Source organism: Pteropus medius, unplaced genomic scaffold, assembly GCF_902729225.1.
Source record: "Pteropus medius unplaced genomic scaffold, Ma_sr-lr_union100, whole genome shotgun sequence".
NCBI classification, from domain to species: domain Eukaryota; kingdom Metazoa; phylum Chordata; class Mammalia; order Chiroptera; family Pteropodidae; genus Pteropus; species Pteropus medius.
In genome coordinates, this window is record NW_024347862.1 from 34,357 (window position 1) to 45,875 (window position 11,519).

Genomic DNA, 11,519 nt, shown 5'->3' on the forward strand with positions numbered 1-11,519 from the left:
GCTTTTCAATACTTTAAAAAAAAAATAAAACTACAAAAGCCTGAGTGTCCCACCCATAATATATTGACCTAGTATATATCTGTTTTATTCAGGACACACTAGGTTATGCTGAATAAAAAGAGCCCCCAGAGCTTATTAGGGGCTCATTACAACAATTGTTAATTTTTGTCATACCTTTTGTTCATCATGGCTTGTTTGGGACTCTGGTCCATGTCTCCTCACTCTGAGATCTAGGCTGATGGAGGAGCTACCATCTTGAACACTAACAGTAATGTAGTAGAGGGGTAGGAAGTGTGTTCTGGGGGGTCTCAAACTGGCAATTATGTATTTCAGCCTGGTAGTAACACATGTCACTTCTGCTCACAGCTCCTAAGATCCCACAAGATTACAAGGGGGCCAGAAAGTGCAATCATACCATGTGCCTAGAACCAGAAATGTTTAATTAAGAGCATTAAATACTCTCAAAGTACTCTTCCATATTGCTTTCCCTGTTCATATAATCATATACTCATATTCATATGTATACATATATGCAGAATGTTATCACTATTGCACAAAATGGGGTCATATGATAAGTAGTCTTTTGTATCTTGCTTGTCTTAGCCAACATTATCTCATGGAAAACCTTCCAAAACAGCTGGTATCAGTCTAATTCATTCTTTTTAATGGTTATATAATATTCCATGGTGAAGATAAACCATAATTTATTAAGCCAAAGGTATGATTGGAACCAAGTAGAGTTCCAGGTTCTCTGTGATATTTGGTAGTCCACATGTGTTGTATCCTACCATCACAAATTGGGAGAAATTAGCTTTAATTCTTCCTTCCCTCTGCTGTGAAAGCCAAGTCCTTATCTTTCCTAATGTTGGAGAGTGCTGTTTACTAAGCCTATGAACTTGAGGAAGAAAACAAAATTCACTTTGGTTGCTCCTTTTTTTAATTCTCTCACTTCTCTAGATACATCCCTTCCTTCACTAATCCTACTTTCCCCATCCAAACTAAGGGAAAATATGGGCTTTATAAAAAAAATTTTTTTTAATAATTAAAAAGGTATCATTTCAAGGTTTATTTTTAACTATAGGCAAATGGCATCAACAATAATTTCTCTTCTCCTCCGCACCATTTCCTCTCCCTAATTCTCTCCTTTCTTCTCCTTTTCTCGCTCCCCGCTCTTCCTTACTCTTACCTCCTTCTCTGACACCTTCAGCTTGTCTTCTATTTCACTTACCTCAAATGAAAAAGACAGACTATAGATTGGTGGAAATGGTTGAAAACAAAGAGTACAAGGAAAAGCACATCGAACCTCTTATTCAAATCTCAGAGATTTCTTTAGATATGAAAAGTTGCCCAAACCGCTAGCCTTCTTGATTGCCAGCCTTAACTTAAAGCTACTACCTCTTCAAAATTTTAATTCTCCCTTCACACTCCCATTCTATCTCATGTGATGATAAAAAAAAAAAATAAATAAAAGAGTAAATATACTAAAATAAGAAATTTAGAAGAGTTGTCTTTACAGGAGCACTTTCTGGTGTTTTCCTACCTGTGGGTTTTCCTCAGATTAACATATTGTATAGTGTAATGGCCACACTATTCTGTGTATACTAGGGAGCTCATTCCTTCAGCGGTTGATTTTTTTACTTAATATTTATTTTTATATTATTTTTTAAAGCTAGATTTCTCAGGGATTTAGCCTATTTGAATGTTGTTATCCGAATTATCAGAAGTCTAATATTTTTTTATTTGAAGTTAGTTATACCTTGTTCCACTTTATTCAAACTGACTCATTCTATATTTCTACCACATGTTCGATGTAGCTAATCTAATAAAGTAATCTAATAATTTGTTAATGAAAGGGCTGCACCTCCCCTATCAAATCAAGGTATTCAGCCTTCCAAGTAGCATAGTTTAAAAGTAGTTTCTACAGACATGCTGCAGACCCCGCTATACACTGATGTGATTTTTAAATCAGGTAAAAGGAAAGGGTGGAGCCCAACAAGTTGGTTTGGACTACATGGAGGCAGACAAAGACTCTGCTTGTGTTTACAGTACTGCTTCTCAGAAAAATGGGGATGGGCAGGGAGGATTTGCAAAGCTGGTTTTTTTGCACTGTTTTTCTGGTCTGTCTAGAAAAACAAAGGAGTATATAAAACAGGCCTTACCTGGAAAGGGACCTGCATTAAATATTAAATGAAAATGGGGAATTTTTTTATGTTGATCACAAAAATTAACTCAAAATGGACCGCAGACCTAAATGTAAAATGCAAAACTGTAAACTTCTAGAAGATAACACAGGAGAAAACCTAGATGAACTTGGGTATGGTGATGCCTTTTTAAGTACAATACCAAAAACACAATCCGTGAAAAAAAATAATTGATAAATTCGACTTAATAAAATTAAAAACTTCTGCTCTGCAAAAGACAATCAAGAAAATTAGAAGACAAGCCAGACTGACAGAAAATATTTACAAAAGACACATCTGATAAAGGATTGTTATCCAAAATGAATAAAGAACTCTTAAAACTTAAAAACAAACTACCTGATTTTAAAATGGGCCAAAGACCTTAACAGACACTTTACCAATGAAGATATATAAATAAGCATATGGAAAGATGCTCCATATCATATGTCATTAGGGAAATGCAAATTAAAATGAGGTACAACTATACATCTATTAGAATGGCCAAAATCCAGAACACTGACAATACTGAATGCTGAGGAGGATGAGGAGAAACAGGAACTCTCATACATTGCTAGTGGAAATGCAAACTGGTACAGCTACTTTGGAAGACAGTTTGGCAGTTTCTATAAAACATACTTTTACCATACAATTCAGCAATCTCACTCCTTGGTATTTACCCAAAGGAGATAAAAACTTATGTCCACACAAAAACCTGCACACGGATGTTTATAGCTGCTTTATTCATACTTGCCGAATCTTGGAAGCAACCAAAATGTCCCTCAGTAGGTGAATGAACTGTGGTACATCCAGACAATAGAATGTAATTCAGTGCTAAAAATAAATGAGCTATGAAACCATCAAAAAAAAAAAAAAACATGGAGGGAACTTAAATGCATATTTCTGAGAGAAGCCAATCTGAAGAGCTACATACTGTATGATTCCAACTATATAACATTCTGGAAAAAATATATATAAAAAATATATATATATAATAAGAAAGAGCGTGCATGGGCAAGCGTGAGTGGGCGTGCGCGCGCACGCACTATCTGATGAGTGATGTCAATAATGGAGGAGACTATGGCTGTGTAGGGGCAGGGCATATGTGAAAAAACCTTTACCTTCCTCTCAATTTTCTTGTAAACCTAAAACTGCTCTAAATAAATTCTTCAAAAAAAACCCACGAGACATAGAAAAATAGCAGAATGACAGATGTAAATGTAGCCACATCAATAACTACATTAAATATGAATAGAATAAAACCATTTTGATATTAAAAAAAAAGCAGAGATTGTCAGCTATGCAAATTCTCAAAGAATCTACATTATGTGCATATTTTGGGGAATAACTAGGGGCACATTAAAGGAAGTAAACCAAGAAAGAAAAATAAATGGCATCTAAGAAATGGGGGATCCAAAACAGGAAAAAGGCAAAGAGAACTTGAAAGATGGTGTTGAATGCTCCATGATGATAACCGGTCCAGTTTTGGAGTATCAGGCTAAAAGGCCCTGGAAGAGAGGGTTCTAGGATTAAAATGAAACTGATAAGTTATCTGATGTTATAATATCTAGGCAACTATTTAGTAGAAATTCGACACATTCGTTAGCTCTTGTATAGAAAAACACAGTGATTAGGTATATGAAAAACTAAACAAATAAAAAGCAAGGCAACTATTAAGTCCAGAATAAAACAAAAATGTTGAAAACATAACCCATAATATTATTTGGATTAGCATTCATTCCACAAATATTTGAGTGCTTACTATATGTCAGGCGCTGTTATAAGTAATGGGCCAACTGCAATAGAAAAATAGATCCAATTCTTATTTTCAAGGAGCTTACATTCTAGTGGATGAAGATCGATGCTTAAAAAAAGACTTAGTATGTAATACCAGATAGTGATTCACGCTTTAAAGAAAATTTAGAAGTATACATGGATTGAAAAGTGGAGTGTGTCTGCTAGTTAACATAAAGCAGTCTGGGAATAAAGAAACATTTGAACAGACCTGAGTAAATTGAAAGAGAAATCTTGACTGTGGGAAATTTGTTCTAGAAAGAGCAGATAGTGCACGGCCCTAAAGCAGGAATGGATTGTACTTGTTTAAGTAATGCAGGGGACCCTGTGCTGCAGGGGGAGAGGTAAGAGAGATCAAAGAGAGCACAGGGTCATGCGGAGCTTATCGGCCCTCATAAGGGTTTTGGATTTACAGAGCCATAAAAATGATTTAAACAAATGAACATAACATAACTACTGTGAAAATGAAGGGGTGAAGAGAAGGGCAAGGTTGTAAGAGAGCTCCAGGAAGTTGGTAGATAATAATAAATTAACAGATGGCAGTGTGCACAAGTTAACTAGAATTTTACAGGTAAATACCAAAAGAAACAGCAGAACGAATTTACAGTGGTTCCATGAGGGAATGATGAGGGAGAGAACACAGCGTCACTGCTTCTCATTGTAAACCTTTAAATACTACTTATTAAAAACTGTAAGCATTTTTTAAAATGCTTGTGAATGTTCTTGATGAAGGGTGTAAACCTCAGCTGCAAATGTGTCAGACATGAAATAGTAGCCCTGGCAAGGTAGCCAGTGACAGAGAAATGGGATGCCCCAATGGCCAAGGTTGGAGTACGCTGTACAGACCGCAGATACTCTATTTTCCTAAGTGGCATTTTCTTTTCTTTTTTTTTAGGCGAGGCAACCTTTGGTTGACCTCACAGATTACAAGGACCTTGTCATCTTACAATCCCTTATTTTTTTTATTTTTTATGCCTACAGCACCTGGTCTTCCTAGGTGGTCTCCCATCCAAGTACTAACCAGGCCCAACCCTGCTTAGCTTCCGAGATCAGATGGGATCCGGCTTGTTCAGGGTAGCATGGCCATAGACTTAAGTGGTATTTTCTAGATCACCACCAACTGCTATTCTTTTCCTACCCTATATTTCTTTAGGTCACCACCCAGGCCACAGGGGAAAATAATTATTTTCCTTCTGACTAAATTCTACACAACACTCATAATTTTGACCTTATAGTCTATGCTTCTGTGAACAGGATAAAAGAAACCACGCTTGCAATTTTATTTGGAATAAGGCGGTGTTTATATAACTATTTTGACTTTTACCGAAATGGAATCATATTGACCATATTCATTTATACTAGAAGTCTGCATCAAATCTCTAATTGTCAAATTATTTTCCAATTAGGTGAAAATGATACTTTCCATCTTTAATAATGGTGAGGTTTATTATCAATTTGTATAATTTGTGAATTGTGTTCATGTCTTTGCCCATTCTTCTGTGGTCTTTTTCCTACTAATTTGTAAAAGCTAAGGGAACATTGTGACAAGGAAGCCGCTATTTGGAGTCACTGCCTCAGCATTTTACAGTGTGAAAACCCTGCCCACATCAGAGTCTGGATATTTAGAAAAGACCTAAGCTTAGGATTCCCACCCCAAGTTCCAGCTTTGCTTTTCTCAGGGTACCTTTTAAAATAACCACTTAAGAGTTAAGCCCTCAATAAGTGATCACTGCCCCAGCCATCATAAAAGTAATAGGTGCTTGCTACCCTGCTCTAACTCCTGCTCACTTGTGACCTGGATGGAGGGCTGCCCTTCCCAACTCATTGCTCCCCTCCCATAGCCCCAACCCCAATTTCTGGGATCTGTAAGTAATGAATCCTGTGATGCTACTGCCTTTGTGTGTTTTAAAACTGTGAGTTCAATCAGAATGACTCTGGTTTTCATTTTCACAAGGTGGTAGCTTGGATGCTGAGGTTGCTCCCTGCCTACTGTGAGTGGCTTGTGCCTCCTCATTCGCCAGGTCATAATCTGCATATTCTTAATTCAGTGCTCCAGCTCAGCTTCTCAACACAAATACCCATTTACTACAGTTGTTACATTTTCATGATTTGCTGTTTGCCTTCTGATGTTTTCGATCCATAAATTGCTTGTCGGTGAATATTTTTCTTTCCTAGTTCCCTCTTTTATGTTTAGGAAGGCTCTTCTACCCCGAGATCAGTTAATATTTCTATATCCTCCTTTTCCCCACTTTTATTTACCCAGTTTTAAAGCCCAAGGCCAGTGGTACACACTTGGGCATGTAACTCACTCAGCAGACAAGATTCAGTGACAGACGATAAAGACCTATTTTGAGAATGAGTGAATCCTTCTTAATAGCTTATGATTTAGAATCCTCAGCCACATATTGAGTTTCCTACCAAAATATTCATTTGTTCTCTTCACTCAGCCACCTAACAGCTGTCCCTGTTTTTCAGGTGTCCTGGAATCCTGATGGCAAACTTCAAGGGCCATGCTCTCCCAGGGAGTTTCTTCTTGATAGTTGGACTGTGGTGGTCAGTGAAGTACCCGTTTAAGTACTTTCATCAAAAGAGAAAAAGGAGCCAATATTATCAGCGTCTTGAGATCACTGAAGCTGCCATCAGAACTTTATTTTCAATCATTGGTAAGACTGGGCATCACCTGGTCCAGGGGATCTCGCCATCATACCCAGAATCTGTTTTCTAAACCCAGTGAAATGGATGTTTCCACTGACAGAGATGACAGAACAAGGATTTTCAGTTGGCCACTAAACTAAATATTTTATCATAACATCTGTTGTGTACGAAGCTTTGTAACAGTTAATAGCACCTTACATCTTACATAATAGCACCTTACATCTTACATAATAGCCCTAGAAAGATGTAGGTATGAGATGTAGGAACTGTAGACATACTTTATGAAAATATAAAACCCAACAATAAAAGAAAAAAAAATTAGAAGAGTAAACTCATGTTCTGAGAAAGTACTAAGTGGTAAGTTTAGTTTTAGAAAAATCAACTTTTGTCCCTCAACTGTCTCTCCACTAGAATCTTGAGTACTTAACACTCAACTCATTGGCCTATCCTCCACCACCAAATCTCAAGCAATTATAGAGAGGGGAGTTTATGCTAGAAGGCTAGTGAGAGGCAGTGGAAGAGATTGAAAAGCCAAGAGGGCTGTTTGAGGGGGGTCTTCTTTTATTGTGCCCCATTCCAACAGAATGCACCCACTTCACTTACTCGTCATCTATTCCACTTCACTTGTGGCCCTCAAGGAACAAGTAGTGCCAACAGTAGAGTGTTCTTCAGGATCAACCCATCACATGAGTAATGAGAGGTCTTATTCTGCAATTGCATTTGCCACTTACCATCTTTGGCCTAGTTTCTTGGGAGGGAGTGAAACAATGACAGCAGCTTCCCTTGGAGTCAGTAAATGTACATAGCTCTGTTTGCCTGGTCCAGCTGAATTTTCCCATTCGCCAGCCATTTAGGCATCAGAAAGTATTTCTCATATTTCTGGAGCTGAGAAGTGACAGGGATCATAAGGCTTAAATGGTAAGCATCAACTTTACCTAAATAAAGCTAAAGAAATTGTACTTGGGTGAAAATAATATTCACTCACAAATTATCTCTTGAGCTCCTACCATATGCCAGGAGCTCACTGTTGTAGACACTGGGGATATAATGGAGAACCAAACATAGTCCCTGCTCTCACAGGGCTTCCAATCTAGTGTCACTGAGACATCCTCTCCCTGGGTTGTTTTCACCAACTCCTTGATCTTTTATACATAAATTCAGAAAGGAACTGGGCTTGAGAAAAAAACAGAGTCCAGAAGGTTGTCATGGAGAATTTATTCTAAGCCCTAAGGACATTTTGGGCACCAGGCATAAAGGTAAATCTTTGGTCTTCTAAAACAGGTGACAGTAGAAGAGATAAAAACTGAGCGCTACACTGTGGCACAGCTTCATCAATCTTCTGGCTCCAGTCTCTAAAGCTTGCCTCTCCTAAGATACTGTATGGCCAGAAACACCAAGTTGAAGTGTTTAGGACACCGAGTCCTAAAGCTATGGGAAGGACCGTAAGTCACAGAGCTCCCCCCGTGCCTAGGAAAAGCACTCGCTTGAAGTCTGCCCTGACAGAAACACACCTGGGAGCTGCTTCTCTCCCTCAGGTGTGCACAAGTATCGGCATCACTAGCGTCTGTCTGCTCAGATTCTATTCTCAACCTAATCACTTCCTTCTAAGATTTCTTTCACCACTCACTTATCAGAGAAAGCTCAAAGATTAAGGTATCTGCCATACTCTTGCTTAGGTGACAATGCTTTGCTTTCATCTTAGCTACTAGACAAATTTCCTATGGACTTGTGTGGTAGTGTTTCTATTTCTATTGCTTCTCCTCTCCCCACCTCCCCCTTGTCTAAGAAACAACAAAGGCAAGATGTCTACAAAGGTTCCTCAGCAAATACCTTACTCTGTACTGAAGCAGGTCCACTAAACCATACAGGCCACCTTCACGCACATCTCAACTTTGTTAATGACTCAGTTATTTTTTGCTGTCTATTTGTCTTGGAACTACTCTTCCCTCAATTTCTACTCTCATTTCCCTGCAGGGATTCTGGCAGAGCAGTTTGTTCCGGATGGGCCCCACGTCCACCTGTACTCTGAAAACCACTGGATAAAGTTAATGAACTGGCAGCACAGCACCATGTATCTATTCTTTGCAATCTCGGGAGCCATTGATATGCTCACCTATCTTAACACCCACGTTCCCTTGGGGATCGACAGATTGGTTATGGCTGTGGCAACATTCAATGAAGGTAACTTAGTGGTAAGGATGGAAAAAGGAAGCAAGAAACTGATGAGTTGTGTATATGAGGGATCAGGGCACAAAAGGTCAAAACTATTGCAAATATAACCTTCCCCAAATCTTGGAAAAATCCAAATCTCTGAACTTCAAAACCTGAGCAGGACTTGGTCCTATGCTCTGGATGATACAGATGACATGTTTCATAAAGCAGCACATGAAGGCATGAAGCTTGTAGCCAAAGCCACTTATAGTACACAAACTCTCCCTGCTCCCCTGCCTCCCAGCCACCATCCTTATGCACGTGAGTGCCTGTGTGCGCATCCACAAGAATTGTCCAAAAACTGGTTGAATGCCACCAAGCAAGATTATAACTCCCTGTGTACTCCATCCACGACCCTGGAGTGTTATTGTCTGGACTCCATCACAAATAGGAGACCCACCCAGAAGCTAGGATAGATTTCCCAATATAACTCATATTAACTGGGGTTATAGCATTTTGTAATCCAACCACCTCACTTCTGTACCTCAGGAAGAGTTTAAAAAAAAAAAAAAGGTTGAATAAGGGCAAAACATACACAATTTGTCACAAAGTAGCAGTACTCATTCTGTGTTGCACCCTACTATCAATTCTGTGAAAAGATTTTAAAAGATATATGCTTTGCTGCTTATCCCCACTTTACATGCACACGAAATAAATTTAATCTGCATATTAGTTGCCCTGTAACGTTATAAAAACTGACTTCCAAATGTTGAAAAAATCTAGCTTTGAGATAGATCTAGGAGGAAATTCTAATAATGGAAAAAGTCCAGAATGAATGTTATGAAGTAAGAACAAGCAAATCTCTGATGGCTGTGACCGGCTTTCTCAGGTTTTCTCTTCTATCACCATGTTCATAACCGACCACCACTGGACCAATACATCCACTCACTGCTGCTGTGTGCTGTGTTTGGAGGGGCTCTCAGTATATTCTTAGAGGTGATTCTTCGGGACAACATTGTGCTGGAACTTTTCCGAACCAGTCTCACTATTCTTCAAGGCACCTGGTTCTGGCAGGTAATTACCCAAACATTGTATGGATTAAGGGGCCCCACTGAATCCAAGTCCTGATGATGCAGCACTAACACACCACATGGATAGGTTTAGAGGGCCACTTTCCTTACCATGCTCGCCCCTTGACCTACATACCTTTACCCACTAATATCCTGCTGATCTATTAACAAGCAGAATCTATGGAGCGCACACAGTAAACAGATTAAATAGTTCCCTATCTGCCCTCCCTAATAGAGGTACTGATATCATCTACAGGCTCCATTTGCTAAGCCATTCACCGGAAATTGTTTTAAATGAGCCTATACTAAAACCAGAATCAACTCAGAGCAATTTTCCTGTGCTTCTATGCTAATGCAGGTATGGGAAATGAGGTAATGGGGACCGGCTGGCCTCCTTTGGTAGCCACGAGAAGGAAGCTAGGTTGCTTTCTCAGAACCAACTAATGACAAGGTTGACTTCTCTGTATAATTCACCAGATTGGGTTTGTGCTGTTCCCACCCTTTGGAGCACCCAAATGGGACCAGAAAGATGACTCAAACATCATGTTTATCACCATGTGCTTCTGCTGGCACTACTTGGCCGCCCTCTGTATTACAGCTGTCAATTACTCTCTCGTTTGCTGGTATGTACAAAATGACTTTTGTTTTCTTCCTAACCAATCCCCTGCCCCAGAAATTTACTGCACTGCATCATTTTCATGAAAGATGACCCACCTTTCAGAACTAAGCACTGCTAACTTCTACCACTTAACAAGTACCAACTACAAGGAAGTTCTGTGCAAGGTACTCTACACCTGCAAATGAGGGTGATGAGGCTTTGAGAAGGTAAAGGACCTACTGGTTAGTAACCTGACAGACTCAGGTTTCAAATGCAGTTCTGACAGATTTTAAGCCTGTGATGTGATAGGTAAAACTTCTGAATTAGGCATCTACTGGGTTGCAGTCCCTGCTCTGTCCCTGGTTCATTTTAAGCCCATCACCTTATTCCTGGATTTGCCCTTCCTACTTCCCAGAGATGTTATGACAATCAGATAAGATGCCATAGCAGCAAGTGCTCTCTAAAGTGCTCTTCAGTCTATGGCCATGCCTCCCTGAACAAGCCCGATCCCATCTGATCTTAGAAGCTAAGCAGGGTTGGGCCTGGTTAGTACTTGGGTGGGAGACCACCGAGGAAGACAGGTGCTATAGGTGTAAAAAATAAAATAAGGGATTGTAAGCTGACAAGGTCCTTGCAATCAGTCAATCAATCGATCAATAAAGTGCTCTTCAGAGGTTATTGTAATAGCTAGTAATTCCTACGTACTTTGTCCCAGACAATGTGGGAAGCACTTAAAGTGTATTACCCCATTGTATCCTCATCACTTTATATAGTATGTAATGTTTTCCAGATTGGAAAACCAAGGCTTCAAAAGACTGAGTAATCTGATCAAGGTCACCCAATGAGTAAATGGCAGAGGCCCAGTCTTCAACCACAATGCTAGAGTGACTTTTAGCATATGGTATTATTAACTTTGTTGTTGTACCTGCCCTTTTTCCTGGTTCCTGATTTCCTTACCCAAAGCAGATACACTTCACCCAGACAGAGTTCCACACATACCAAACAGAAGGTAACTCAAGGTCACATTTCTTTCAGTGCTACTGACTGTTCAGTGTAATAAAGTGGGAGGCAGGA

The 11,519-nt window shown here is 39.4% G+C and overlaps 1 protein-coding gene, 1 non-coding gene and 1 pseudogene across 2 annotated transcripts in view; 2 read left to right on the forward strand and 1 right to left on the reverse strand.

The window, feature by feature from the left end:
• TMEM45B (transmembrane protein 45B) overlaps positions 1–11,519 on the forward strand; it is a 31,234-nt gene that overhangs the window by 18,571 nt on the left and 1,144 nt on the right. Inside the window, exons 2-5 of the mRNA XM_039878820.1 lie at positions 6,447–6,634; positions 8,601–8,807; positions 9,667–9,851; positions 10,325–10,470. Coding sequence (XP_039734754.1) covers positions 6,463–6,634; positions 8,601–8,807; positions 9,667–9,851; positions 10,325–10,470 — 710 coding nt within the window. The 5' untranslated portion in view covers positions 6,447–6,462. The remainder of the gene's footprint in view (positions 1–6,446; positions 6,635–8,600; positions 8,808–9,666; positions 9,852–10,324; positions 10,471–11,519) is intronic.
• LOC120615692 (5S ribosomal RNA) lies at positions 4,944–5,062 on the reverse strand. Its single transcript, XR_005656343.1, has one exon. It is a non-coding gene; the product is annotated as a 5S ribosomal RNA (ribosomal RNA).
• On the forward strand, positions 10,921–11,038 carry LOC120615686 (uncharacterized; annotated as a pseudogene).